General features: G+C 56.0%; 10 protein-coding genes across 10 annotated transcripts; 3 read left to right on the top strand and 7 right to left on the bottom strand.

The window, feature by feature from the left end:
- Positions 1 to 165: 165 nt before the first annotated feature.
- On the top strand, positions 166 to 1,520 carry J3D65DRAFT_313782 (uncharacterized protein). Its single transcript, XM_066795293.1, has one exon. The coding sequence runs from the start codon at positions 405 to 407 to the stop codon at positions 1,422 to 1,424; it is 1,020 nt and encodes a 339-aa protein (XP_066655758.1). The 5' UTR covers positions 166 to 404; the 3' UTR covers positions 1,425 to 1,520.
- Positions 1,521 to 3,553: 2,033 nt separating this feature from the next.
- J3D65DRAFT_666781 (uncharacterized protein) lies at positions 3,554 to 4,153 on the bottom strand (the record flags this gene model as incomplete). Its single annotated transcript, XM_066802955.1, has 3 exons — positions 3,554 to 3,717; positions 3,799 to 3,925; positions 3,998 to 4,153. 3 exons carry the CDS (start codon positions 4,151 to 4,153, stop codon positions 3,554 to 3,556), a joined length of 447 nt encoding a protein of 148 aa, XP_066655759.1.
- A 153-nt stretch (positions 4,154 to 4,306) lies between these two features.
- J3D65DRAFT_666782 (uncharacterized protein) lies at positions 4,307 to 5,028 on the top strand (the record flags this gene model as incomplete). The annotated part of the gene is made up of 2 exons (XM_066802956.1): positions 4,307 to 4,356; positions 4,680 to 5,028. 2 exons carry the CDS (start codon positions 4,307 to 4,309, stop codon positions 5,026 to 5,028), a joined length of 399 nt encoding a protein of 132 aa, XP_066655760.1.
- A 1,593-nt stretch (positions 5,029 to 6,621) lies between these two features.
- On the bottom strand, positions 6,622 to 7,340 carry J3D65DRAFT_666783 (uncharacterized protein; the record flags this gene model as incomplete). The annotated part of the gene is made up of 4 exons (XM_066802957.1): positions 6,622 to 6,813; positions 6,868 to 6,920; positions 6,988 to 7,219; positions 7,254 to 7,340. The coding sequence occupies 4 exons, from the start codon at positions 7,338 to 7,340 to the stop codon at positions 6,622 to 6,624; spliced, it is 564 nt and encodes a 187-aa protein (XP_066655761.1).
- Positions 7,341 to 8,351: 1,011 nt separating this feature from the next.
- Positions 8,352 to 8,705, bottom strand: J3D65DRAFT_666784 (uncharacterized protein; the record flags this gene model as incomplete). The annotated part of the gene is made up of 1 exon (XM_066802958.1): positions 8,352 to 8,705. The coding sequence occupies one exon, from the start codon at positions 8,703 to 8,705 to the stop codon at positions 8,352 to 8,354; it is 354 nt and encodes a 117-aa protein (XP_066655762.1).
- Positions 8,706 to 11,511: 2,806 nt separating this feature from the next.
- Positions 11,512 to 12,118, bottom strand: J3D65DRAFT_666785 (Di-sulfide bridge nucleocytoplasmic transport domain-containing protein; the record flags this gene model as incomplete). Its single annotated transcript, XM_066802959.1, has 2 exons — positions 11,512 to 12,053; positions 12,103 to 12,118. 2 exons carry the CDS (start codon positions 12,116 to 12,118, stop codon positions 11,512 to 11,514), a joined length of 558 nt encoding a protein of 185 aa, XP_066655763.1.
- Positions 12,119 to 12,535: 417 nt separating this feature from the next.
- J3D65DRAFT_313848 (uncharacterized protein) lies at positions 12,536 to 15,436 on the bottom strand. Its single transcript, XM_066795294.1, has one exon. The coding sequence runs from the start codon at positions 15,213 to 15,215 to the stop codon at positions 12,954 to 12,956; it is 2,262 nt and encodes a 753-aa protein (XP_066655764.1). The 5' UTR covers positions 15,216 to 15,436; the 3' UTR covers positions 12,536 to 12,953.
- A 709-nt stretch (positions 15,437 to 16,145) lies between these two features.
- J3D65DRAFT_314227 (aldo-keto reductase) lies at positions 16,146 to 17,533 on the top strand. Its single transcript, XM_066795296.1, has 2 exons — positions 16,146 to 16,928; positions 16,979 to 17,533. Exons 1-2 carry the CDS (start codon positions 16,228 to 16,230, stop codon positions 17,373 to 17,375), a joined length of 1,098 nt encoding a protein of 365 aa, XP_066655765.1. The 5' UTR covers positions 16,146 to 16,227; the 3' UTR covers positions 17,376 to 17,533.
- Positions 17,534 to 17,690: 157 nt separating this feature from the next.
- J3D65DRAFT_602121 (uncharacterized protein) lies at positions 17,691 to 18,632 on the bottom strand (the record flags this gene model as incomplete). Its single annotated transcript, XM_066798095.1, has 1 exon — positions 17,691 to 18,632. One exon carries the CDS (start codon positions 18,630 to 18,632, stop codon positions 17,691 to 17,693), a length of 942 nt encoding a protein of 313 aa, XP_066655766.1.
- Positions 18,633 to 20,038: 1,406 nt separating this feature from the next.
- Positions 20,039 to 27,034, bottom strand: J3D65DRAFT_602122 (uncharacterized protein; the record flags this gene model as incomplete). Its single annotated transcript, XM_066798096.1, has 6 exons — positions 20,039 to 20,779; positions 20,833 to 23,387; positions 23,445 to 25,733; positions 25,778 to 26,111; positions 26,159 to 26,826; positions 26,914 to 27,034. 6 exons carry the CDS (start codon positions 27,032 to 27,034, stop codon positions 20,039 to 20,041), a joined length of 6,708 nt encoding a protein of 2,235 aa, XP_066655767.1.
- Positions 27,035 to 27,302: the final 268 nt, after the last annotated feature.

Consider the following 27,302-nt stretch of genomic DNA (forward strand, 5'->3'; position numbering starts at 1 on the left):
GTAAGCGCCAGATGAGAAGGTTGAGAGGCTCGGCGGTGGTTGAGGAGCATCTCTTCTCGTTGTCGGCAGCCACCGAGAGGCAGATGTTTGTCGGTATTGGCTGAGAAAGGCAAGATGGATGGGTCGAGCGGGTCGAAGGCGACGAGGCGGGGGAGACGGAGGGAGTGACGAGCTGGCGACCTGGGCTTTCCTCCTCTTCCTCTTCCTCTTCTTCTTCTTCTTCCTCCTCTCCTCTTCTTCCTCCATCATCAATCACAACATCCGCTGACGCTCTTCTTTCATCGCATCCACCTCACCATCACTTGTCTGATTCTACCGGTACGCCAAAGCACAACGGCTACTCCTACAACCCACGACATGGTGCAGCAACGAGAACAAGCACCCTCACCCGCTGGGTGCGTTCGATGGAGTCGACGGCCGCAATGTTCAGATTCTTCGCCTCGCCCGTTCCATGGGGTCGACGGCCGCAATGTTCAGATTCTTTACTTCGCCCGCCTAGCCCACCTCGCCCGAGCGCGACACCAACGCTCAGGCCGCCCAAACAGACCTTATCAAGCGCCCATAATCGCCTCAACTCTAGCTCACCTACGCGCAAAAGCTGGAAGAAACCGTCGCTGTACTACGCGCCGACTTCTCCTCCCAAAAAATGCACTACGAAAACCTTCTCTCGTCGACGACGGCCTCGTCGCAAACCAAACTTACCGAAACGCGACTCCAACGCGCCGGCCCAGCAAACAGAGCTCATCGAGCGCCCATCGTCGCCTCGACTCCAGCTCACATACGCGCAAAACTTGACGAGCACACCGTCTCCTGTCCGCAGATTGCTCCTCCCACTTTCTGGCGTCTCGAAGGTTGAACAGACTGGAATCCGCCGTCCGTGTGTGCTGCCCGGGCGGGCTACTTCGACAGCGAACGCAGAGCCGACGAAGGCGGCGCGAGGTACCCATCAGTCAAATCTGGCCTCAAACCCGTCCCGCGAGAGCAATAACAGCATCCGACGTCGAAGCACGCTTGGAGAAAACATGCTCGGGCTCAGGAGTACGAGGTTGATGAGCTGCCGCCGCCGTCGAGACGATCACGTCCATCCACAGCAAACACGCCTCAAGTACAGTACGAGGAAACCCACAGCAGCCCTTTCACTCAGGACAATCCATTTCAGAGTCCCCGACGCGTCTGGCCGCCACTTCTCCACAGGATTATGGGTCGTCAGCAAGTGGGGGAGGAGTTGGGGGTGGTGTCATGGATTTACGGCCAGCCCCGCTGAATGCCACGCACCTATGTATTCAATCAATCAGCACTGTACCCACAGATCCAAATATTTGCTCAACTTGGCCCCATGCATATGCGTCTCCATGTTCTCTCGTCCTGTCTCGAAGTTTTCACGCCGTTCATGTCCTGGTAGCATAGCAGAGGTCAATCTCTAAGGCGTAGGATGAGAGCCTCTGATTCAGCTCCAGTTCAGGACGCGACCACAGCTCTGATTCTTAAGAAAGATGCATGCCGGCACGAATGTGGAAAACCAAAGTGTAAGAGCCAGGAATGTGGCAACCACATTGCGCATGAATCTCGCCTGTGCGGTCACAAACGTGTTGCGCGTATGGAGTGCGAGCTGAGGCATGGCCATCGTGGTCACCGCATCCATCACCATATATTGGGTTTTGATACGGTCGAGAAGCACCAACCACCCGATGGAAGGAATGGTGCTTGACGAGCGAGGCAGTCATCGACAGGCTCCGCACCATGGCCAATATATGGGATGCGCGGCTCGACAGCATCAGAGGACCGAGTCGACACCAGGCGTCGCACGTGGAAACAGTGGAAGGAGGTTAAGGATAGTTTGCAGCAACTGAAGCAAGATGTCAGTCACAAGGTGATGAAAGGACGGACCAACTGGAGGAGTAGGAGCTGAAGGATACATTCGAGCAGGCGTACATCGAGTTTGAATAACAGCCCAGCGGGTAGCTAGCGCAAAACTCCCTTGGTTTGGTAATGTGTCTCCTACCTCTTTCAGTCCCACAGCTGCGAGATTTACAACCTTGTCTCAAGATTGCATCCTTATAAGGGGTTTGCAAGCACCTCTGTTTATAGACATGCTTTGGCGGTAGTAGGAGTATGGGGGGCCGAAGTGAGAAGTGAACTCTAAAAAGATGAGGGCGGTGAGTAAAGGATAGCAGATGATGGGAGGTAGGAGCACGGCGGCGGACGAAGGCAGCAGGATCATTTCACACAGTACTTGAACAGCGGCAATGTCCAGTGACGTCTCAAGTAGGTCGTTGGCGTAGGCTGGTTCAGGAAAGTTTTTAATGCCCGGACTCCAAACACAGAATCCTATGCAGTCGTCTTGATTAGCAAGAATGGCTGAGAAATTGGAGATGGCGACGCACTCGTCTGATAGCTTGGGATAGCTGTAGAGTGGTTGAGATGAAGGTGAGTAGAGTTGAGATGGAGGTAAGGTTAACAAGAGTGGGAGTGCAGGAAGACCAATTTTCTTCCCGGTGTCGCCAACGCTAATCCAACAGAATCACAACCGCCTTATAAATTCTTCTCTCATCTTCTTTACGCCCGCCGTTGCTGTTGCTCTTCTCCTTCTTGTCTCATCGCATCTTGGCCCACCAACGTGTAAACGGCCAAAGCCAAGGTCACCTCACGTACCATTCTCTGCATCAGTCCTACTTGGACACTTATAGCCTGTCGATGCCGGGTAGTGGATGGTGTAAGGGCTCGTCTCCAGGGGACAAGATGAAGAAAATGTCCGCGGGAACGGGGGCGAGCCTCGCTCGCTGCTTCGCTCTGGAATGAGTCGCGGTGCCTGGAGCGACTTCAGAGGAGAAAGGCTGACGAGTGGTCGCTGTGGTTTTGTGGAGAACAGGCGCGCGGTGACTCTGGTGGCGCCGCTTGGCCGCTGTAATCCAAGCTGACCCGTTGACACCAATGAGGGCGCGCCGAATGTCAACGACACACTCCGTGAGCTCTTATAGAAAGAGGGAAAGCCTTCAGCCACCAGAAACCCTGAGTGAGGCGAGGATAAGCTGTAGAATTTGAAGCTGGGGCGAAGCACACAAATAGACCCGAAAATGAAGGCAGACAGACCCAAGAGCCTGGCCATGGAATGAAGCCCCAAGTCGCGACGAATCTGAGCGGTCCACGTGTATACTGCAAGCGATCAAGATCTCAATGAGGAGGAGGAGGAGGACCCCACAAGCCAACCGATTCGGTGCCCAAGTTGCCGCATCCGATATTCTTGGTGTGTCATCCTACGCTATTAGCGAAGTCCAGAATGTATATCCTGAAGAGAAAATGCTGTGATATCCTCCTAGATGTCATTTATTTCTTATATTAGGTAGGCTATCAGGCTTGACATCTTGAGCGTGGTGCTGTGTTGTTGAAGCAGCGCACGCGTCGAGGGCTCGGTGGAGGGCTCAGTGGAGGGCTCGGTGGTTGTAGCCTGTTGATTGGTGGCATCGCTTGCCAGGGTACTGTGGACTCAGGAGAGTCAATTTTGGAGCAATTAGGAGCGCGTCGTTAGGAGGAAAAGAAGTTGGAGTTGAAAGCATTACGAAGGCGAGTCGCGCATGCGGACGTCTGGTATAGACAAGACCTGGCCCAACGTGCTGTCCAAGATGCCCAGTTGCTCGTGGGCTCCCCAGGACGTGTTAAGTAGTGGCCGGTGAATCTCGCTAGCGGGAATGGCAATCTCGCCAGCGGGAATCATACTCGCTAGCGGGTGACTCAGCCACTCGCTAGCGGGAATCATACTCGCCGGCGAGTATGGCTTTCTCGCTCACGTGACCGGCATACTCGCCGGCGGGAATGGCATACTCGCCAGCAGGTGACTCAGCTGCTCACTCACGTGACCGGCATACTCGCCAGCGGAAACCATACTCGCCAGCGGGTGACTCAGCCACTTGCTCACGTGACCGGCATACTCGCCAGCGGGTGACTCAGCCACTCACTAGCGGGAATCATACTCGCCGGCGAGTATGGCTTTCTCGCTCACGTGACCGGCATACTCGCCGGCGAGTATGGCTTCCTCACTCACGTGACCGGCATACTCGCCGGCGAGTATGGCTTCCTCGCTCACGTGACCAGCATACTCGCCGGCGAGTATGGCTTCCTCGCTCACGTGACCAGCTCTCTCGCCAGCGGGATTCATACTCGCTAGCGGGAATGGCCTCCCCACCAGCAAGAAAGAAGGTGATTACTAAGAGGGCCATTCCCGCCAGCGAGTATGATTCCCGCCAGCGAGTTGCCTTTCCCGCCAGCGACAAGGCGCGCAATTTGCCTCGACTTGACACCCAACAGCAAGATGGACAGCCCTGAAGCGCTCCAAGTCCCCCTCAGCGACAGTTCTACACTGTGAGCAACCATATAATTCAACCCAAATGATGCTTGCTTACACCATGTGCTACTCCTAGTCACCCTTGCCAACCTCGCCCCCGTCCACAATATGCTCGCCGTCCTCTCCCGCATATCGCGCGTCGCCCTCCCCCGCACATCGCGCGTCGCCCTCTCCCGCAGAACGCGACCCGTCCTCTCCCGCAGAACGCACCCCTCCACACCTGCAAAAGCGCCAGCACAACCTTGGCCCCGTCTCAATTCCGATAGTTGAAGACACAACTCCAGTGAGCGGCACCGGCAGCAACAAGGACCGCGAGTGAAGCAAGCGTGGAGGACACAAGACGCGATGATGCCGAAACCTTGCTCGGAGACGTCGACTGGACCTTTGACCGAGCTCCGGACGAAACAATTCAGGATTTGAACGAGGGAATCGACCTATCCAATCCGTTTGTTATGATCGAGCGCCCCAGGAAACGGAAGCGCGACTCTGAAATGGAGCAAGAGCGTATGACGGCCGACGGGCAGACAGCGACCGAAGAATCTCGCGCTCCTCCCATGAACGAGACCGACAAGGCCATGGAGCAGCTCAGTGGGTGCTATCAGGTCGGACAAAGCGTAATCTACCTTATTTGGGGCGCCTTTGCCTTGAACGATATGCGCATCATAGAACTCGCCAAGAATCCACCTTAGCCTTGGGCGTCTTGGGCATCTTGGGCATCTTGGGCGAAGGACCGCCATCGCGACGGACCCGTTCAATGCCATGTCGGCAGCCGTTGACGCCGCCCGCGGGCGTCGCGGTCCAAGACGCTGAGGCCACGCATGCCAAGTTGAAGGGTAAACCAGAGCCCGCGATCGCTTCTTGCGCCGGATGACTTGTGTGCGACGACGGCGCGTCATGATAAGGGCGCCGCCGCCTTTGTGATAGGATTGAAGAGTTTCTCAAGTGGGGCATGGTCGGGACTTGATATTTGCTCGTACTTCCGCCGGTGACGAAACGCAGCCGGGCAAGCGTCCGCACCAGCAGACGTCGCCAGAGAAGCACGCCTTCCTCGCCCTCTCTTCATTCAAGGCCGGTCACCACACTGGTATAGGTCGACAAGTTGAATCACCCTCCGTTTCCGTCTTCGCCCCACATCCGATCGTTCTAGTTCCTCCAAGCTGCTCGAAATGTACGCCTCCCTTGCCCTGTTTTCATTCAAAGCTAGACACCATCTCACACGCTGACAGGTCGAGTTCGTGTACTGGGACGTTTCGACAGCACCACTTGGATCAATAAGGCCATCCTCTTCGCCCTTTGTCTACTCCGCCCTTGACCTGCTATCCCCGGAATCCACCAATTTCACTTGTTCGCAGCGGTCGGCGGCCACTGATCAACCCATTGCGCGCGCTGATGGCCGCCCAGCCAATTGCTGCGGTACTGCGCGTGGAGCTCATCACGTCGACGAGGGCGTCGCTAATTGGAGAGGAGAGTCTAATGACAACAAGAGCAGAGACTACGACCTGGAGCAACCTCAGGACCAAAACTCGTCCACGCCGGATGCGGACCACACGTCAACACTGACTGCATATCCGCCGAATGTGATTCACGGATCCCACCAGCTCACCCGAAGCACGCAGTTCTTGCGCCTCAAATTGTGAAGAAGGAGACGGCCACTTTTCAACATTATAGCGCCCACTCAAAGTTGAGTCCTCCGCCGCCAGCCCAGACACCGACATCGACACCTCCAAGACTACGTTTTCCGCGCGAGTTGAAGCAGCGTCTAGCGGTCAATTCAGCCAAAGACATGTCGGGAGTGCGATGCGCATCCGGCGCCCTTGTTCGCCGTCCCATGCGTTGTGTCATCCGCGCCCAGCCTCGAGCAAGAATGCACGCCGACCTTCGCGTCGAACAGCTGTGCTGTCCTCAATGCAGGAGCATCTTTTTCACCATCAACCGTACATTATTCTCAGGGAAGTTGGCGATATTCTCCTTGTCCAACCCCGCGTCACCAGTCAACTTGGGAAGCCTACCACCTGTGCTGAGTGCGTGGGTTTTCCCCTGTATGTACCTGCTAGGTCTGCAAGAGGGCTAGAAACATGGACCGCCGCTGAGTGGGAAGCAGCTCTGGTCATTGGGCAGCTTGGCGCTGACTAGGGCACGTCATCCGCCATTGCTTCGGGATCTGCACTGGCTGGGGAGTTTCATGGCCGGGGCGTTCAAGCAGTTGGGAATCGGTTCCTCGCAACGGCGGCATGCCATCCTCAGGACGACTGCCAGAGCCAGCAGACCCACTCAAAAGTCGGCTACTTCTCGACCATCCTCGGGCTCGCCACCGCGTCCTTGCCCACGGCGGAAATCGCGCCGTTCTTCATCTTTACGTACTTCACCACCTGCGCCGCCAGGACCATGCTCCCAAGCACGACTAGAGCGTCCCTCCCTTCGGAATTCTCCTCCATCTCCGCCGGCAACTCCATCGTCGACACAAAGACTTCGTCCTAGTCGGTGCGCATGAATACCTTCGACACGTACCTTGTGGTCGGGTCCGCAACCTTGGACAGGATCTTGCTCGTCATCCTCTCATACAACACCAGCGCGAACTTGACTTAGGCCTTCATCAGCAACTTCTTGTCGGTCATGAGCATGGACAGAGTGCCGTGCGTGCCGCACACCAACAAGCCGTTGAAGTATTCCTGCGGGGCGGTCGCCGAGCAAAAGACAAGCCCAGCGAGGAAGGAGCAGGTTGTACTGCGTGTGGCAGTAGGCGTCTGTGGTCTCGCCGCAGGAGAACTCACTGCCAATTGGTGCTAGGTTCACAAATGTTTCGTCCTTATTGATGCTGGAAGGGGCGTCCGGGTCTGGCAGCGTCGCCGAGGACCTCTCGGGTCCGTTGGAGAATTTGCCCTTGATCGCGATCAAGCGCTTCTCCACCGATGACCTTGTCCATGGCCTCAATGTCGCGCTCGTTCGCGGTCGCGCCTGGGTCAACGCCCATGACGTCGATTCTCTCGGCGGAACCTTTCATGTTCGTGTTCTTACTGTCGCTGTCGTCGTTGAAATTACTTCACGTGGCCCTTCACCGTCGCATCTGACATCTCCTTCTGCACTTCTAGGCGCGTTGCCATGGAACCTTCCTTCGAATTTCTGTCTAACCACCTACCCGGCGACCTAGAGGCTCTGCCTAGACGCCGTAGACAAGAAACTCTTCCGGTTCCTGCTTCTCTCCCTCGTTGAAGACACGCTCCCAGTCGCCTGCACACGTGCAGGTGACCAGCGTGCTTCTTCAACTACGCACTGAATGCTTGCTGATGGGTGGTACGTGGTGATGGTGGACGCCGATGTCCTGCCACCACCGCGTCTTCATCCCCCATGATGCTGGCTTTGAGCAGGTTGAACTGAACGCCTGCCATCTCCTGGCATTGCCGTATGCGTGGACAGAATGGAGTCGTCAAGGTTGCGTTCTGTCTCAGGCCTGGTGCTGAGGCGCACCGCATTCAAACGATGCAAAGGAGCAACGGTGAAGTGAGATGGCGAGGGAGGGCGGTCTGCTGGTGAGCATGTTGCGAGAAGGTGGGTAGTAAGAAGGCCGCCTACGCCACACAAGACGTCAAAGCTGAGTGTCCACGTTATTCTCCTGGAGCGCATCAAGCGTCGGCGGCGTTTTCAAAAATGTCTTGATTGACAGGGCCGCGGCGCACTAAAGTCCTTGGTTGGCTCTTGAAATTACTGGAAAAAGAACAGCAAAGCCTCCGTCCTCCACGGGTATTGCCTGGCAGGGGCGCTTAACAACAGCCGATGCGGTGTCGAGCAACCCAGTTGAATCTGAGCACAGGCCCTCTTTGATTCCCGACCATTTATCCCCCAAAGCATATAACCCCAGTATCTGCAACGTCTCCAGTGGCACAGTCACCCAGCAGCGAAACCGCGCTCCATGGATCCACATGGGACGCTGACCTCACGGTTCACTCTCATTTCGGGGAAGGGCGAGCTGTCGTTCGGTTCAGCGGCACAGGCCCTGGTGCTTGGAGCTAAGCCGTCAGTGGTGCTTCTTCGCGCGCGGCGATAGCAGCAGCGCATAGCTCAGGGTGTGCGCGACAGGAGACACGCCATTAGACGCCTGGCGCTTTCTGTTGCTTCCTGCTGAAAAGAAAGCCGATGCCGCAGACCAAGAGCCTGGCGGTGTCGCGCTGGACGGAATCGCCCAGTACAGCCAGTGCTTTTTCGACAAGCGCGTTTTTGACTTGAATTGAAAAGCAGGTGGAGTAGTGTCGTACATTGAAGGCTGAGACTTTGGGCCCTGACCACCGTTGACGTTTCCATTGGTGGCATTGCCGCTCTGTCCAGGAGATCCATTGACATCGGGTGAAGGGCCGTCTTTTTGTAGCTCCATTGCTTGATGCCGTGTCGCTGATTGCACTGCTGGGGCGAGACACCAAGGCTAAGGCGGGAGCAGGCGGGACATTTGCCGCTTGTTGGTTTTCCCTTTCCCTTCTCAGTTGCTATTTGTGTCGGCCTGCCCTCCTCTGGAAACGATTGCCACGATTCTGTCGACAACGTCGTTGGAATTCCGCAAGCCCAGGTTTGTTTCTCATGTCGCCGCGTTGAGCCACCGGGGAAACCAGACAGGCTGGATGAACGACCGACGGGAACCGTGGTGGTGGATGGGAGGCAGTCGATTTCGAGGTGGTGTAGACGTTGTCCTCGTCAGACTCGTCGTGCTTGGGTGGAAAGGCATGCGAGGTCGAATTGAGGGAGACGGAGGAGGTGGGAATCGGCGACGCGCTTGAGTGAGTGAGGTCAGATTCCGGATGAAATGGTAGAGGAGCCGGGGGAGCCAGTTACCGTCCCACTGCACAAGGTAGGCGTCAAATTGGTTATTAAGAATACGGACAAAGGGAGTTTTGGGAGTGGTTACGCTTGCGCTTGAGTGTGGCCGAGGAGATTGGGATAGGCTGGCTGGTTGTTAAGGTGCGCCATGGTGATGATGACGGATGTAGGTGGTGGTGGTCAAAAGCCGCTGGCGAGAAAGCCATTCCCGCTAGCGACATCCATTCCCGCCAGCGAGTTTGATTCCCGCCGGCGGCATTCATCCATTCTCGCCAGCGAGTATGCCCATTCCCGCCAGCGAGTATGATTCCCGCCGGCGGCAATTGGATAGTCCACGTGACTGCCCAGCGGCTCAGGTTCTCCTCCTCCTCCTCCTCCTCCTCCTCCTCCTCCTCCTCCTCCTCCTCCTCCTCCTACTCCTACTACACCCTCCTCATCTCGGCAAACTGTCTCCTCGCCGCTCGTTGCTCGCCGCTCTCGCCATCTATCACACCGTTCGCTCGCCGTCTCCGACGATTGCTCAGGGAATGCCCTACGTCTATGGGACGTATTCCTCCCACGCTTCTGCTACCCTGCCCTCTCACCGTCGCCGTCGCGTTGTTTTTGCTGATACGCGCATGCAGTGGTTTTCCTCTCACCTTCACTGTCACCATCTACACACCGCCGCCCAACACCAGACTCAAGCCTTTCGATCGGGCACGGCTCTCTTGCCTGAGACGATCACGATGATTACGCGCCTGCAACTCCGCGTCGCCTTACCCATCACCGAAACCAGCACAGGTTCGTCCCGTCCACTCCGCGCACCACAGACCACGCCCGCGAGAACCCATGGGGCCTGCCACCTGTTCCACCGAGGAACGTGCGGTCAACATCCCAGCGGTCGACTCCTACATCCAAGGCGCCCCTCCACGCAGCAGACCACTCCCTCGACGACGCACGCGATCTGGCATCGGTTTCGGTTCCCGTCGGGAAAGGGTGAAATTTCCAGCGCTCAAATTTCTCATCAGCACATGGGGTGAGCACTACGTCTCGGCCCAGGAAAGCTACAAGCAGAACCTCGGCGAAGTTGGCGCCACCATATTTCAAAAACTTGATGCTCATTGCTTTTTTGATACAACGCTGCAACGGTCTGCTTTCTTTGCATTTCCAGCGGGGTTGGCAAGCCTCTGCAAAAGGAGAAGGCTGAGATAATTCTGCAATTGGAGAGACAATCGACGTCTCCATGGTGGCCAAACTTTGGAGCGGCGTTGCATCCCTGTTTTTCATGTCGCATAGAGAGTGGAAGCACCCATCGCTCGCTCAAGTCGCGGAACGTGCAACAAACAGGTGGTTAGCTGCAGGCAGTGCGGCTGACTCGGCCACAGGGTAGAAATGTGCTGGTGTTTTGTTGCCACTTTACCAGCGCCCATTGACAGCGCCGCCCCCACCGGCCCATTCACAACTCACTACCCTCTCGCCCGGTAACTGATGCTGCACCACTCCACTCCCATCCACCCTATTTTCGGTCTACATGAGCTTGCCAGATTTGATCTCACGAGGCACACTGTCATCATGCAAAGCCACAACCCCCGCCCGGACACTGTTTGAGCATCCGGAGGTGCTGCGCAAAGAGCCGCAGCGCGGGCCCTGCATTTTGACCCAATATACGCGCTGCGGTGCTCAAGGTCACCTCTTGCACTCTCATCGTTTGCCACGTGGGTTCAGGCAGGCAGGTCCGGTGGGTGCTGCTTCCCGTCATCCTGCTCAGCTGCGGGGGGACTTCCCAGAGGAGAAGGCGGCACCCACCACTTGCGCACAATGACCTCTATATATTTCCCTCGTCGCCCACTGGGCTCGCTTGCGGGACCTCAAGGCGCGCGAGCGCAGGACCTCAAGGCGCGCGAGCGCAGGACCTCAAGGTGAGCAGAGTAGTAGGACCTCAAGGTGAGCAGAGTAGTAGGACCTCAAGGTGAGCAGAGCAGTAGGACCTCATCCTTCCCAACGATCGTGAGGAAATTGCATTCATTGGAAACAAGTGTAAAGAAGATTGACTTTGCATACAGAACCTTTTCCCTTCGCCCCTTGAATCAACCATCTTTTTTGACTTCATCTGTCTTCATCGAGGCCCACGTGTCCATTTCCGTGGCGACATTCTCAAGACGAATCCACGAAAGCACAAAATCAGCTCGGATAGATAGCTCCACGACCTTAGGCATCATATTGAGTGTCGCCCTATGAGAGCATCGTCTTGTCCACCTCCTCGACCATGGAACCAGCAGTGTTGCAGCAGTGGTGGACATTGTTGCGGCGTTGCAATTGACTTTCGAGATTATTTTCGAATCGGCAAGCGGAAGGAAGAGAAGAGCGGCGGTGACCTCTAGGATCTCGATTCAGCACTTCCAACAGCGGCTGCCAGCCATTTGTCGACGGGGAGCCGTGAAAGGAGGGCTGTCGAGATAACGTAGAAGGACAAGATTAAGGCCGCCGGCGACTACCCACATGGCCAAGGTCTTGAACGAGATGGACCCGGCAAAAGAGCTGATCACGATGGCCATCGCGCGCGCGCTGCTGAGTTGTGGCATCTTTACATCCTTCTTCATGCACAGCTCCCAAATCATGCACCCGTTCTCCATCGCAGGCATGCGCGGTCCGTCGCAGCCGTATTCAAAGTAGTCCGCGGAGCACTTGATCTTCTTGGCCAGCGCGTCGATTGCGACTTGGAATTCTGCCAGCTTGATGTCGTCTCTAACGGCCCTGCAGAGGCAGAAGGCCGTGGCGACGAAGCATGCTAGCTGGAGAAAGCTGATGATGATTGACGCGTAGAAGGCCAGTATCCATGGAAGTTCTGGATCTGCTTTGGCGTACGACGAAAGCCCGCGTCGAGCCGAGTCTTGCAGCTGCTCTTGCCGTGCAGTATGGACTTGGTGTTGATCTAGCACGCGTTCATTATCTGTTCGCTGGTAATGATGCGATGCACTTACTGGTGTTCAAAGGCATTTGGGCTCAGGGTAGCAGACTAGAATTGAAGAGGTGGTTTCATGGAATGTAGCGAGTGAGAATGGTCTACCGTGGGATCTTGATATATGAATGCTTGGTCGCAGCGCAAAGAGTAATGGTTTGCTGTCCCATTCACCAATCGGGATTCGCTTCTATTCCTCTCTCTTGTTTGAGCTCAACACACCAGAGCGTCTTGGAAAACTCGCGCGTCTTCCGGAGTCCAGCAGCGTCTAGATACAAACGGATACCGCCATTCCCGTCGAAGCAATCGAAGGCTTACATCGCTCCCTGACACTATTTCGACGTGAATTCGGAGTGGTCAAGCACCATTCAAAAAGAACCAACTAGAGCTCTCTCTCTCTGTCAGCGTTGCCCACTCACACCACTAATTCAAGCAGTCTGAGCTGGCTGTTTCGACGCATCTCCACATTAAGGCAAACACCGACGCAAACGCGCTTGTCTATTTGTTGCTCTAACGGACTATGGGTCGGCCCCGGTAAAGATTTCTGGAGCTCCTTTCCTAGGAGAAGCTTGCGGTATCGCGCCATCTGGGATTCTCGGTCAGCAAAGCACAAAGTACCCCATCCAGTGTACGACTGAGGACTTGAGCCAGATTTAACATGATTCAATCTAGGCTGACGGGCGTGATGGTGGCCTAGATGGCAAGATCGGCGGGAGTCTTGACGGGACTGCGGGCCAAAGTTGAGGAGCGCGAAGACGAGTTGGTGCGCGACCTCTTGGACGAGTGGGCCGGTCGCGACGGGCGCGGCGTGTCCTTGTCGGATTCGAAGGTGCTTGTTGTTGGGCGCTTTGTTGGCGTACTGGGCGGTGGCACTCACATGGGGCAGTGGCAGCGCTTGCGAGGGAGGGTGGGCGACGACAATGACGACGATGAGGAGGGACGGCTACTTCGTAAAACTTGCCTTGCCTCCAGTTCCTTTTGCTGCCTGACTTTTCGAGCCTCTTGCTCGGCTTGCTGTCGACTGACCATTGGCCGAAATATGTGATCGTCGTAAATGTCCATCCAGGCGCGCTGCATAGCATTTTGGGCATCCAAGTCGAGCGGTTTTGAGCGGTAAATACCTAGCCTAGTGTCTGACGGCGAAGAAGAAGCGGGAAATGAATGTGTCTTATTTTGCTGGTCCCTCTGGTCTGCGTCTGCATCCAATGGCGCCAACAGTGACCAAGGGTAGAGAGGGTTCTCTTGCAAATAGGGGACCGAAATATTGCTGAGCTCGTTTTCCATGACGCCCACCATCTGGAGTTCGTACATCCGACAACGTAGCGAGAAACCTTTGGATCTCTTTTGCAGCTTCGCCTTGAGATTGCCTCGCTTTTCGACAGTCGGGGACGCGTTGAGATCTTCCGACGTTCCAGTCCAAAAGGAAATGTCAAGCCAATGGGGCATGGCATAGCTCCACTTCCCAGGCTCAGGCTCAGGCTCGGACATGGACTGGGCGAGGAATGCTTGGTATTTGCCAGGAGAGGCTGACAGAGATCCCGGTGTCCGCTGTCTACTGGCCCTGTGCGGCCCAAAGTTAGGAAACGTCTGGCGCGGCGTGTCGTCTTCTTCCACAACAGCTTCGTCTCTGGATCCGGACGCCGTGTGCCTCTGAAGTCTCGTCACGGAATCAGTCGCCAAGCGAGGATTTCGATATTTAAATAGCGGAACGGAGTGCAGAGGCATAGGCTGCAGGCAAACGAGGTCGATGCCGATGCCGCTGCCCATCAAAACGTCTGTCGTGAGTTTGAGCATGTTGTAGTCGACTTCGAAGAGCCCGGTTCCGGGTGTGATGACGATGACCGAGATACCCGTTCGGACGAGGTCGCGGTCGATGTGGTCTTTGGAGTATTGCCTAACGGCGAGGTTGATGGCCTCCAAAACGTTTCCTTTTTCAGCGGTGCGAGGAGTTCCGGCGATGATGGTCTCAGGATGGATCTGCTCTTCTGAATCGTTGACGTCGCCCGGTGTTCTTGTCGATTCGAAGAAGGGCATGATGGAAACATCCCTCAAGAACGCCCTGAATTCCTTCTTGAGCTGGTAAAGAATGTGGACCCAGTCGCCGCTGGCCATTTCGCTCACTACGACGCGATAGAAGTCGCGCGTCGCCCTGCCGTCTCGAGCTTCGGGGTCAAACGGCAGTCCATTTGCTTCGCTGTTGTCTGGCAGGAAGCCTCTGTCGTACTGCATGCGAGTGAAAAGGATAATGGAGACGAGGTGCTTCACGTCGAGCCTTTTCCAACGCTTGAACAGGTCTGGGAGGAAGCCGTTGATGACCTTGTTGAACATGATTTCTCCAGAGCCCTCGGTGTCGAAATTCCACATTTCCTTGGACATTTGGATGAAGAGAACGAATCTGGCAGACTCGCTGCGGAATACCGGCTTGGTCGTTGTTGAAAAGTAGGCGGAATGCGTGGTCTTGCCGTTGACGAAAACATTCTTAACCGTGCCCTTGATTGTTCCCATGAACAGCAGCTTTTGGCCCTTGTACATAGTCTTTCCGCTCAGCTCAGAAATGGCGAACCTCCACATGTCGGCCCGGGAGAGATACTCGTCACGAAAGCTGATTTCAATATGTGACGCTGAGTACAAGTCATCTTCGGCTGCGGACAAGACGACCTGCATGCGATTGCGGAATCCAAAGTTGCGGGCAATGTGGTCCGAAATTGAAACTTGCAGATTTGGGTACTTGGTCTTGAGATCCTGGCTCACGGGCTTGGCGATGAAGACGTACGTCTTTTGCGCGTCGATTTCTCTGCCGCCTTGTACCCGGTGGCCATTCTCGTCGAGCGTCACCATGAAGGCTCCATTGCGATTCTTTTGCGAGCCAAGTGTGGAAGAGGCGTGGCGCGTCGTCTCCAGCTTGATTCGGCGTCCTCCATCTTGCGAAGAAGAGCGTGGAATCTCTTGAAAATCGCGAACGGCGGTGTTTTGGCTCAAGGCCACGATCTTGACCAAAGTTCCGGGGGTAATGGACAATTCCGGGAAGCGGTCAAGGTTTATCACGACGTCTTCGCGGGAGAACTGTGTGTCATGTGTCCACAGCGTGCAGACTTTCTGCATCTTGGGAGATGCCAAATTTGCCGACTTGGACATGTTGAATTGAGAGCGGGGACGCGGGGAGAGTCTTCCGGAATGTCATGGTACGCGCGGGTTGTCAGTCGGGTCAGGATGAATTCAAAAAGAGACGCATCAGAGGGCCGGTCGCCAGTTCATCTCGGAGATGTAGTCATGGAAAGCCGATTCTTGAGATTCTGGCAATTTTCAGTGCGCAACAGTCAATGATTCGCTGGCCATGGGTGATGTTGAGTTCGGAGGGCAGGCGTTTGGCGGTCGCCGGTCTCACGCCCGCCGCGGCGGCCGAGGCGACGGGACGCACGGGCCGCATTACATCACGTGTCAGGGAGGGACTGAGGTGACCTTGCGGAGCGGAAGATTGTTTTCACGACTAAACATCAATCCTCCCGGTCGGTCCCTCTCATCTCGACTCTGCCTAGAGGATGACTTCATTGTACATTCGAAGAAAAGCGTCTTCCGCAGAGAATGTCTCGCCCTGTGGAAAACTCTCCCTTGATCTGGGATCCCTGGCCAGCCGACCGAATGACCCTCGATTGCAACTCTCCGAACCTAATTCAAACCCTGCATGACACGAAGACAAGCGACGCCGTCTCTTCAGACATCAAACCCGTCCATGCGTCATAGCGTCAAGCATCGCTACGGTACGCTCGAGCGCCGCCATCCACGAGCGCTAATTCCTAACTCCGCCGTCCACGTCGAGTTGCCGAATCTGGTGATGGACTGGCAGACTGGTCCATGCCGAGCATCTAGATGCAGCATCCAACGGTCGCAGATCGACGGCATGAGTCGAGAGCTTAACAGAACCGTGCTTGAAATACAGCAGGTTCTTCGAGTTTCCCGGGCACAGGAGCTTATCTCCGGTTAATCCCGTCTCGCAACGTGCTGGCAACACCTTGGATCAACAGACGGTCGCGTTGACGGCGTGGTATAAGTATTTGCTGGACTCGTTGGAAAATCCATCGCCGCATTATCTACTTTCTCTGTTGCACCTTCTCTCGTCTACTCTGTCGAAACGCGAAACCCGTCCATCATGGCGTCAAACAACAGCAGCAGCAACGATTCGGTCCCGACATCGCTGGCCACGAGCATCGCCTCTACTAAGGTCGTCTACAAGCAACTCGGGAGCAGCGGACTGCGCGTTTCTGTGCCCATCCTCGGCGCCATGTCCATTGGCCACAAGGCATGGCAGCCGTGGGTCGTTGACTCGGAGGACGCCGTGTATCGCCTCCTTGGCGGTGCGTACGACCGCGGACTCAACACTTGGGACACAGCCAATGTCTACTCCAACGGCGAAAGCGAGGTGCTCATCGGCCGCGCACTCAAAGCCCTCAAGATTCCCCGCCACAAGGTCGTCCTGTTGAGCAAGTGTTTCGGCTACGTCGGCGAGTCGCCGGACATCAGTCAGATGCGCTATCCGCTGATGAAAACCACCCGCGATTATGTCAATCAGGGCGGCTTGAGCAGAACGGCAATTTTCAACGCAGTTGACGCGAGTCTGAGGCGCCTCCAGACCGACTACTTGGATCTGTTGCAGATACATCGCTTCGATCCGACAGTGCCGATTGAAGAGACTATGGAGGCGCTGCACGACTTGGTCAAGAGTGGCAAGGTGCGCTACATTGGAGCCAGCTCCATGTGGGCGTATCAATTCGCGCAGATGCAATTTTGCGCCGAAAAGAGAGGTTGGACCAAGTTTGTCAGTATGCAGAATCACTACAGCTTGTGTTATCGGTACGTGTATTCCCCGGTTGATCTTTCGCTCGAGACTGACGCCTCAGCAGGGAAGAGGAGCGCGAAATGAACAAATTTTGCGCCGAAACTGGCGTCGGCCTCATCCCCTGGGCGCCATTGTACCGCGGCCACTTGGCTCGGCCCCTCGATCAGGGTAACACGTTGCGCGCTCTCGAGACTATCCGCAGCGGCTTTTGGAAAGACATGACTGGTGCCGATCCAGAGATCGTGACGCGAGTGCAAGAGCTGGCAGAACGCAAGGGCTGGAAAATGTCGCAGGTTGCTCTCGCGTGGGTGATTCAGAAGGGCACAATTCCGATTGTTGGCTTCAGCAGCTTGGAGCGCATCGAGGAAGCTGTCGCTGTCACTGGTAAAGAGCTGACAGACGATGAGATGCGTTGGTTGGAAGAGCCGTATGTGCCTAAGGCGATTTTGGGACATTTTTAAACAAACAAGATGTTGGATCGCACTGGCGTGGGCGCAACCAGCGGAGATGAAGGGGCATTCAAGGCCGGCGGCATGGCTCGACGTGCCGCCGCCGTACAGGGACAGAGATCATGAAGCATTCAAAACGGCAGGTCGCTGATGTAGGGGTTTCTGTCTTTGCGGACTCCCACGCCGCACTTGAGGCAAATCTTAAATAGCAAGTGCTGAGTAGTATCTGTTTGCTGATAGGAATGTAATTGTTGGTCGAGAATTGTGTCTTTAGACTAATGTGATTGTTTCCATCTCTTTTCCTTGCATGGCTTTTTGGAGAGAGTGTTAGAAAGATCTCAATGAACTAACCCGCACTATACCCACTCTTTCGAAAACGCGTTGGTCCTTTTTGTGGCGAAGGACTAGGAAGTAGTCATCATAGTACGTGTCAGTTTCAGGTTCCTCCCTAAAAGTCAACAAACAGTGGACAGAATGATCTGAACAATGCTGTTGGAATAGGAAATCTGGATGAAAAGTGGAGCTACACAGATCTGGGCAGATATCACCATTACAACATTCTCCGCAGTATGACCTGTCCCAGAACACGTGCTTTTTGGGCGGGAGGCCTTTTCGTTCGCGGCCTGGATCTGGGTCCAAGTTGTCGAATTTAAATCTGGTATTGTCTCGATGTTGAGCCCGGTCTGGATTTAATTCTACAGAGAACAGATACCCTCGGATAGTGAGAGTGCCGGATTTGATTTGCAGGAAGTTGTCACCATCTTCTGGTTCCGGTTGTATCGAGACGTCGTCGATTAGTGCCATCCTTTGGCTTTTGTCGGGGCAAAACCAAGGGAAAAATTTGATTGGCACGTTCTGCATGCAGGCCCAGGACCGACTGGGGGCAATACCAGTATCACGTTTCAAATTCGGTTGCTCATCATTCCAGTCGACGGACGAGGGGAGCCAAAAAGGATCCTCAAATAGAGAATCCTTCCATAGCCCCGCCAAGTAGTCATGAACGTCGATCACCCGCGTCGGCAGACATGGCTGGCTCCATTGTTGGTTGCAGCAGTTTCGATGGTTTACGAGACAGTAGTTCAGCTGGTCTTTGGCCCATTTTAGGCTTGTTTCTGACGAGTTTGCTCGAGGCAGATGCTGAGTCGGCCCAATTACTGGCCAGGGGCTTGGTTCACTGGGCACAGTGAAGATTTCAATGGCGGCGAGGTGATGCCCTCTTTGCTTGAGACATAAGAGCAAGCTCTCATTGACTGGTTCTCCAGGTATCATTGCATGTCGTTCGACACCCTCAAAATCACCGTCGAAAATATCTGTCGAGTCAAAAAGATATTCGGGGATGCAGCGTTCAAAACAGTGCAGAAGGATGGGACAGATCTCGCATATTCCGTTCTTGCGCGCAGCTGACTCTCAAAGGTCTTTGATTCCCACATTTCCTAGGGGAAATTCCTGCAGACTTAAGCATGTCTGGCAGCGATGGATTGCAAATTCTCTCGATTGACACTCTGGACACTGGTAGTCCTGTTTGTATTCGTCGTGGCCTCGTGAAACAGTCTGAGGGCATTCCGGAATCTCTTCGCCAGGTTCGAATGCCGTGATGAAGAAGGAGAGCTCCGAATTGTGCATGGCTGAAGCAGTGGCATTGAGTTTCATTTTCCGGACGGAGGTGGCCCGGGGCGAATGGAGCGCCACAAAGGTGCTCAAACGGAGCAGCATCGAGAGAAGAACGAAGTGGGCTCAGCAAGCGGCTGAGTTGTGACCGTCAAAAGACTTCGGAGGGTATCAAGGTGGCGCAAAGTATTTGAATGGTCCCAAAAAACTCGATGCGTAGACGCCTCGCCTTATGATTGCTTTCAGTTGCGTCGTCAGAGCTGCACAGAGATAAGCAAAGCAGCCCAATTCTGAAGCTTCCGTGGTGGCGTTGTGTGACACAACGCTCTCTATCCGGTCAGCCTGATCGAGAGAAGCCGAATGTCCGATCTTCAAAGTTCATCGCATCGCCGTCGTGAATATGCCTGCAGCCCATCTGGGAGGGACGTGGATCGACTTGAGATGCGAATGGGAGCCACATCGACCCTCCATCGTTCAGCTTCAGATCCCGATGAAGCCCCGAGAGCTCAAAAACAAGTGGGGGCCCTGGCTGGATTCATGCGCATGGTCAGCAGAAGCCGTGTGGCGCAATGCAGAGTGTCGAATGCAGTGGTTGGTTGCCTGAAGCGGCCTGCAATGGTGGCTTGATCGAGCAAACCGCGGAAGAGAGCCGCGGCTCGATTATTTCCGTGTCATGTCAACGTCGAGGGGTTTGGTTTCACAGCTGCGTGGTGGTGGTTGTGGTGGAAGTCGTAGTAGTGGAAGTTCGCCGGTGCCGTGAGCCCTCCGATGCACGGCCCACGACCTTCCGTCTTGAACCGTCACCACTCAAAAGTTCAGAGCAAAAACAGACGGGCAGAAAAGATTCAGAGAGCCACCGATTGATTAATGCCCAGGCGAACGGAAAAAGCATAGCAAATGCACCATCCTTCCAATCCCGCCCTTTTCGTCCATCCAGCCGTCCATCCGTCCGTCCATGCATCCTGCCTTCCACCTACACCCCGAAAAAGATCAAAAACGTCCCAAACGCCCTATAGTACATGCAGAGTCGGAAGAGCAGCAGCAACGTCCAAAGGCTACGTGCCACATCAATGACCGTTGACAGCAACCTGGCCGTTGACGCCATTGACGCCGTTGACAGCAGCGTGGCCGTTGACACCGTTGGTCTTGGCCTCGGCGAGGTCGCCGAAGCTCTGCTGGCGGTTAAGCTGGAGCCAGCGGAGCAGGTAGTCGGGGCGCTTCTTCTGCTGGACGTCGGCAAACTGCCACTCAGCAGGAGTGACAAAGGTGCCGAAGGGGTCGCTGGCGCTCGGGGGCGAGGTGCTCCACTTGTCGACGCGGGCGTCAAAGTTGGCAACGCCAGGGTGCTCGTCGGCGAACTCGTCGACGGTGCGGGCCACCAAGTCACCGATGCCATAGATGTCGCCGTCACCGTCGTTGCCCCAGCCGCCCTGGCGCGCGTAGATGCGCTTGATGAGCTCCAGCTGCTGCAGCGCGACCTGGCCAGCCACGTCCTCGGCGATGGCGTCTTCCGAGTCGTCGTCCAGCTCGGCACGGAGGATCTCTTCGTGCAGCGCCAACGCGTCGGCGTGTTGACCGGCCGAGACGTACAGCGACGAGAGCAGGTTGCACAGCTCGATCGTGACCGTGTCGAGGAGACCCCAAGTGCGACGCAAGTTGTAGCACATGGACTCGCACAGCGCAATGGCTGCGTCCTGCTTGTTGCGCACGTACAGGACCTCCACGAGGCGGCGACCGACGGAAATGACCGTCGTGGCGGACCACGAGGCCTGGAGTTGGCGAGAGTTCCAAAGCTGGGTGAGGAGCCACTGGAGATTGTCAGTATTGAAAGCAAGTTATGGCGAGGGCAGGGAAGACGTACCTCGAGATCCTCGTAGTTCTTCTGCTCGCCCATGAGGCGGACCAAGTTGTTAAGCTCGGTGGCCTGCAGCTGAACGAGATCAATGTCGAGGCTTTTGCAAGCCGTAAGCGTCTCGCGGAGGACAGCCTTGCTCAGCTCAATCATCTTGCTCTGCAGCTTGAAGTCGCTCGTCTTCTTGACACCAAGACCGGCCAGGTACAGCGACAACTTGAAGCTGCTGGGAATGTTCTTGGGGTTCTTGAAGCCCTGGCGGGAAGAGGTGAACTGGTAGGTGACGAGCGCAATCTCGTAGGCCTGAGCAAACTGCTCGGCCTCAAGCAAAGCATTGACCCTGCCGGTGCCAGCGGAAATGGCCACGAGGGCGAGGTCGTCGTGGGTGCGCAGCTTGGACAGCTCCTCGACAAGGGCAATGAAGAAGGTGCGTGTGACCTGGCTCTGGGTCTTGATGTTGGCGCCAAACTGCTCCATGAAGAGTGCAAACAGCTTCTCCTCGAGGGCCAGCGTCTGCTCAGAGTGACGTTGGTCCGCCTTCAGGAAGGTGTAGAGGCGAGCACCGTTGAAAATCTTGGCCTCGACGCTGACGTCCTTGGCCTGGAGCGAAAGGTGGTAGCGGTCGTACAGAATGCCCTCGGTGACGAGGTCAGTCATGATGTCGGAGAAGGTAGGCCTCTTGGTGACGTCGGCGACGTCGGCGGCGAGGAGGGCTTCCTCGAAGGCAGCGACGAACACCAGAGCGCGGCGATCGACGGCCTGGGGAATCTTGACCTGAACCTTGGCGGCGGCAGCAGCATCCTTGGAGATGATTTGGAAGCGCAGGTCCTTGAGCAGAGTCCACGCTTGAGCAGAAAAGTTGCAGGAGAGGTAAGTCTTTGCGAGCGAGGTACCCGACTCATGCAGCTTGGTCGAGTCGACCTTGTTGCCAGCCGAAATGATTTCGACGGCGGTCGTCTGGAGCTGCTGCTGGGCCTGGGCACGCACCTCGGGCTTCTCAGACTTGGCCCACACCGAGACGAGCGAAGCAAGGCTGGCGAGCGTCGACTTGTGGGCGACGCCGTGCTCCTTCTTGCTCGTCTCGAGCTGCTCCCTCCACAGACGCTCAGCCCTCTCGGTTGACTCAGCCGTGGGGGCACCCGTTGCAGTCTGGCTGGAGTAGAGAGCGGCAAGGTGGCTCTTTGCCGTGGCCAGAATGCTGAGCTGCGCCGGAGTCGGCTTCTGGTCCTTGGGGAGCTCAGCAGACTTGGCAACAACCTCTTCGCAAATCTTGACAGCCTCTTGCTGTTGCTCGGGCTTGTCGCTCTTGCGCCAGACCTCGGCAAGCTTGAGGTTAGCCGTGGTGGTGATTTGGGCGTTGGGGCCGTAGACGGTCCTGCAAGTATCGCGGTACTGCTGCGCAACCTGGCTGATCGTAGTCGTGTCGACGCGGAGGTACGTCTCGAGGACGGTCGTGTAGCGCTTATGAATGGCCTGGACCAGCTCGGGCGACATTTGGTACTCCTTGGCCTTCTTCTGGAAAGTGACCCAGACCGTCGAGTAGACGGTGCGAGCCTCTTGCCAGCGCTTCTGCTCGTAGTAAATCTTGGAAAGAGCAATGGCAGCGCGCAGTCCCTCTTGGCTGAGGACGCCGCTGTTGTCCTTCTCGGCCTTGGTGATTTCGAGGTAGTAGCGGTCAGCACCCTTGAGGCGGTACTTCATGCACAAGTCACCCATGGTGTAGAGCGTCTTGAGCGTGAGTGGGTTGCGAGCACCGAGGGTGGTACGGTAGCTCTCGAGCAGCTGCTGGTAGATGAACAGGGCCTTGTTGTACTGCTTGGTGCGAATATGGAACTCAATCAAGTCGTTCGCAGACTCGGCAACAAGCTCGTCTTGGATGCGCAGGCTGGAACGAGCCGACTGGAAGACTTGGACGTAAATCTTCTCAGCCTGCTCGGTCTGGTTGCACTCGGCGTAGCAAAGAGCAAGACGGCGGGCCAACTTGATGGACTCGTCAGTGTATTCCTTGGGGAAGCCGTACTTGCCCTCGACACCAATCGTGGGCCAGATCTGGCGGAGTGTCTTGAAGACAACATCAATGGCCTCGGACCAGCGCTTCTTGTTGATGTAGAAGGTCGACAGGGTCTCGCAAGTCTGCAGACGGCTCTCGATGGTGACCTCTGCCTGTGCGACGACGCCGGCCTTGGCAGCACCATCGACAACCAGGGCCGCAGCTTGGGGAGCAGCAATGGCAGCCTCAACGACCTCGTCCATGATGGCATCGGCCTCATCGTCACCCTCGTCGTCGCTGATGTCGGCGGCGTCGGTAGCAGCGGGACCAGCGGCGGCGGCCTGGCGAGCAGCCTCCTTCTTGTTGTTCTGCTTTTGCTGGACGGCATCGGCCAGAGAGACGGCGGTGCCGACCGCAGCAGTAGAGCTCTTCTCACCGCTGGCCTTGAGGAAGCCCCAGACGTTCTTGAAGACGGCGATGGCAGTCTCGAGAATACCCATAGCCTTGAGCTCCTCACCAACCTGGTTGAGCTGGGTGACCACGGCCTTGGACTTGTTGTCGCGGTGCTGGTACTCTAGTGGCGGTGTTAGCAATTATTCAAAGGGAAGGGGGGTTTGGGGGGGTTTCGTACCAAGCCAGACGCCCCTGAGAATGTTCTCGGCCTCGGACTCGCGGTTCTGGCGCTTCAGGTAGCGAGCATAGGCGATGCTGACCTGAATCTTGCGCTCGTGCGACTCCTGAGAGTCACGGTTGGCGCGGCAGTACTGGGTCAGACCGCGCCACAGAGAAATGTAGAGTTCCTCGGCGCGGACAAGATCGCCCTTCTCCTCGTACGTCTTGGCCATCTGGAGAGTAATCTCGACACGACGAATGTCGAAAATGTCAAGGGTCTGCTCGGCCGTCTCAAAGAGAGGCTGGGTGTACTGGACAACCTCCTCGTGCTTGGACGTCTTGTACAAGACGGCCTTGAGCTTCTCGGCAGCCGTCAGGGTATCCGCGGAGAACTTGCCACTCTGGGTAACGGTGTGCTGGTAAACCTCGCGGTAGACAGCCTCGGCCTTGTCATTCTCCTTGATGTCCGTGTACAGCTGGGCAAGCTCATTGTTGTACTTGGTGGCGAGCGTGCTGTTGGCGCCGTTGCGCTGCTTGTCGGTCTCAATGACGTACTTGAGCAGCTCCTCCTTGCGGGCAACCTCGTCGTTGCGGGCAGTGTGCTTGACATCCTCGGTGCTCTCAATGGCGGCAACTGCACAGTTGAGGGACAGCTCATGGCTCTTTCCAAGGACGGACTGGGCAGTCTTTGCAGCCTGGTAGAAAAACTTGTTGGCCTGAGCGGGAGCATTCAGCTTTTTGTAGGAGAGAGCAAGGTTGATCGAGTTTTGCATGGTGCAGACGTGGTTGTCACCCAGAGCCTGCTGGCGAATGTTGTACGCCAAAAGCTGCTGCTCGTTGGCCTTGCTCATCAAGGTCTGCTTCTCCCAGGTGCTGCGCTCAAGCTGAACAAGCAGAGTGGAGCTGGGGAAGATGTTCTTGACCTCAGGGGTGAGGGGCTGGAGCTTGCCACCGACAAAGAAGGTCGAGCGCGTAAAGTGAGTCAACCAGTTGCGAGAGGCATACTCGAGCAGGCTGTTGGTGCGGAAGAGGTCCTCGACCTCATACGGCCTGAGCTCCTGAATGGAAGGCTCGACGTTGCGAGAGACGGAAGTCTTGACGTAGAGAAGCAGCCTGGTCGTAAGGTCCTTGTTGGCCTCGTCCAGCGGCATGAGGTATTGGTTCTCCTTGGTCAGCTGGAGCAGGTGAAGGCGAATCGACTCGTTGCGGAAGCGGACGGTCTTGTCCTGGATGATGATCAAAGATCCGCAAGCCTTCTGAATGTCCTCGACGACGTTGCCAGACCTGGGTTGATGGAAGCCCTTCTGGATGTTGAGCTCAAGCAGAAGCTGAATCTCGTTGGTGGTAAGGGGACGGTCGGCAGTCAGGAGCCAGCCAAAGATCAGACGAGCGTCGCCCTTGAGAGACAGTGTGCTGATGTGCTTGTCGAGAAGCTCCTTCTGGGTGGTCGGGAGTTCCTTGACAATGTTCTGGACATCGACAATCGAGCGGGCATTGTTGAAGAGCTGCAGGGCCATCTCGGCCCACGAAAGGGAGCCGTTGCTGCGTTGAGCCAGCTGGTCAGCGACCTCTTCAATCTCGTGCTTGTTTCCAATGCCGCAAGACTGCAGCCAGCCACGAGTGACGTGTTTGACATCCTCCTTGGTGCGCTCAGGGCCCATGGTGATGTGGCGGCTGGGGCGGGAGAAGGGCTTGGGCAGGGGCCTGGTAAGGATGATAACGCGGACGTTTTCATTCTTGGCCGCAATGTCGTGAAGCCTCTCGAACGCCTCAAACTCCTCGTCGCCCTCGAGAGCCTCCAGGCCGTCAATGACGAGAGCAACATCCTTCAATGGCTTCAGGGCAGTCTCGAGGGTGTACCAGAGCGCATCCTCAGCATCCTGAGTCATGTTGGTGTTGTTGTCGAGCTCGAGGACGTTGGCAAGGCACCTGTAGAGGGCGACGTTGCCAACATTTTGCTCGAGGAGCTGGAGAAGAAGAGTCTTGACCAGGGCAATCTGCGTAGCCTGCGCAGGAATCTGGCCGTCGACTTCGGCGTGAACAGCCTGGTAAGTCTTCCTGCCAATGGGGCGCTGCAGTCTCTCCAGGATCCAGCCGAAGAGGACGCTTTTGCCGGAGCCAGACTCGCCAGTGATGGTGAGAATGTTCTCCTTGCTCCTGACAAAGTCGACGAGGGGCCTGTCAAGCCACTCGCAGGTGTACTCGGCGCGCAAGACACGCGTGGCACGGCGGCCCGTGACCACGGCCTGAAGCGTGCGGTCCTGAGGAAGCAGCCACTGGCGAATTGTCTCGATGGAAACGCGAATGTCTATCTGGTCAGCAATGAAACTTCAAGGTGGAAATTGAACTTACCAGTAAGCTCAGAAGAGTTCCTCAGCTGGTACGTCCACATCAGGTTGGCCATCTTGTCCTTGTGCTGAATGAAGGACTCCATGAGGCGGCCAAACGTGATGTTGAAGTCGACCGTGACACTCGAGGTCGACATGGTCCTGGCGCTCTTGCGGTAGTAGACGGTGATTTCAATCGTCAAAGCGAGCATGTCCGACAGAGCAAGGCTGAGCTCCCTCCTCGCCTCCGGAACAGAGCGGAGGATGTGGTAGTTGCGAATGTAAAAGGCAAAGGCGAGGCCATATTCGTGGAAAATGGAAAAGGCCCTCTCCAGAGCTTCGCCGTTTTGAGGACCAAGCTAAATTTGTTAGTCTGGAACAAGTTCGCGCAGGGGGAGAAACTCACCTGGAGCAGGACTTGGAGGCATCCGATGATGACCTCTGCCGCTTCCTTGCTGGAATCAACAAAGGCCTCAACTCTCTCTCCGAATAGCGAGACCGAAGTAGCAAAGTACTCGGCCCACTTGAGAATCTTGTCCCATCGGCTGCCCTTGGGGGGCATCCGCCTCAGACGCTCGTGGCTGATGAAGCTGATGAAGGCTTCAATTGTGATTCCGGCGGCCAGCCACTCCTCCTTGCTCGACTTGAGCTCATCCTCCAACCTCTGCCTCAGCGAGGTCAAGGAGTCGTGCACGTCGCCAATCATCTCCCGCCTGGGTGGTGACGGGGACTTTGCCCTGTTGATGACACTCTTGGCCTTCTTCAGCAGGCCCAAGTTGTTGTCCTCTTGAGCAATTGTGGTATCAGAGACAATGGTGGCGGGAATGGAGTTGACCGACATCCTGTCTGCTTCAGGCTTTGCGGCGGGACGAGGGAGGGATAGTCGGCTGCGAGGAGCCTCGATTGGTTTGGAGGTGGATTTGCTGGTGACGGGAGTCTGTGAAGACGAACCCGGGGTCTGCGACCTTTTGAGGCTAGAAAGAATGGACATGTCGGATTCGTTGGGTTGTGTAGAGTGGGCGTGGCCGTGATCCTTCCCAGATGGGTGGAAAACAATGGATGGGTTTGCGGCGTCTATACGAAAGAGACAGTGTCAGCTCATAACACGTGGCGTGGCGGATTGATATCAGAGATCTAGAATGCTCTGATGGGGCAGCCCACCTTCTTCGCCTTCACCACGAATGCCCAAAACTCCTAAGGCTTCCGAGAGACCCTTGCGAACGCGGTGCTTCTTGCCACGTTGGAGGAAGCTTGGAAGCTTTTCTTTGGTAGTAGGACGCATTGATCAATGCTGATCTCACCGCCTTTGTGGCTTGGGAATAAAGGGTATACGGATAACAATGGGGCAGAAATGAAGCGAAGAGAAGAGGCAGGGTTGACGTTACTTTGAGATTCAGGTTCCCCGAACACGCAGCCTACAATATATGTATACTTCGGCTTGCTAGGCTGCATCTTGAAACGTCATGGCGAGCCCATCTGTGCCACCAAGGCAAATAAAATGGAGACGAGCACTTATCTCCAGGGGGTGTGACCATTGGAGAGACCAGAGA

Source organism: Phyllosticta citribraziliensis (assembly GCF_038025025.1).
Source record: "Phyllosticta citribraziliensis strain CPC 17464 chromosome Unknown J3D65scaffold_5, whole genome shotgun sequence".
Classification (NCBI taxonomy): domain Eukaryota; kingdom Fungi; phylum Ascomycota; class Dothideomycetes; order Botryosphaeriales; family Phyllostictaceae; genus Phyllosticta; species Phyllosticta citribraziliensis.

Excerpts from the sequence above, each read along its gene's own strand:
- J3D65DRAFT_313782 (XM_066795293.1), top strand. The coding sequence starts at position 405 with ATGGAGTCGACGGCCGCAATGTTCAGATTCTTCGCCTCGCCCGTTCCA.
- J3D65DRAFT_313848 (XM_066795294.1), bottom strand. The coding sequence starts at position 15,215 with ATGTCCAAGTCGGCAAATTTGGCATCTCCCAAGATGCAGAAAGTCTGC.
- J3D65DRAFT_314227 (XM_066795296.1), top strand. The coding sequence starts at position 16,228 with ATGGCGTCAAACAACAGCAGCAGCAACGATTCGGTCCCGACATCGCTG. Across the intron at positions 16,929-16,978 it reads CACTACAGCTTGTGTTATCG|GGAAGAGGAGCGCGAAATGA; the intron begins GTACGTGTATTC and ends ACGCCTCAGCAG.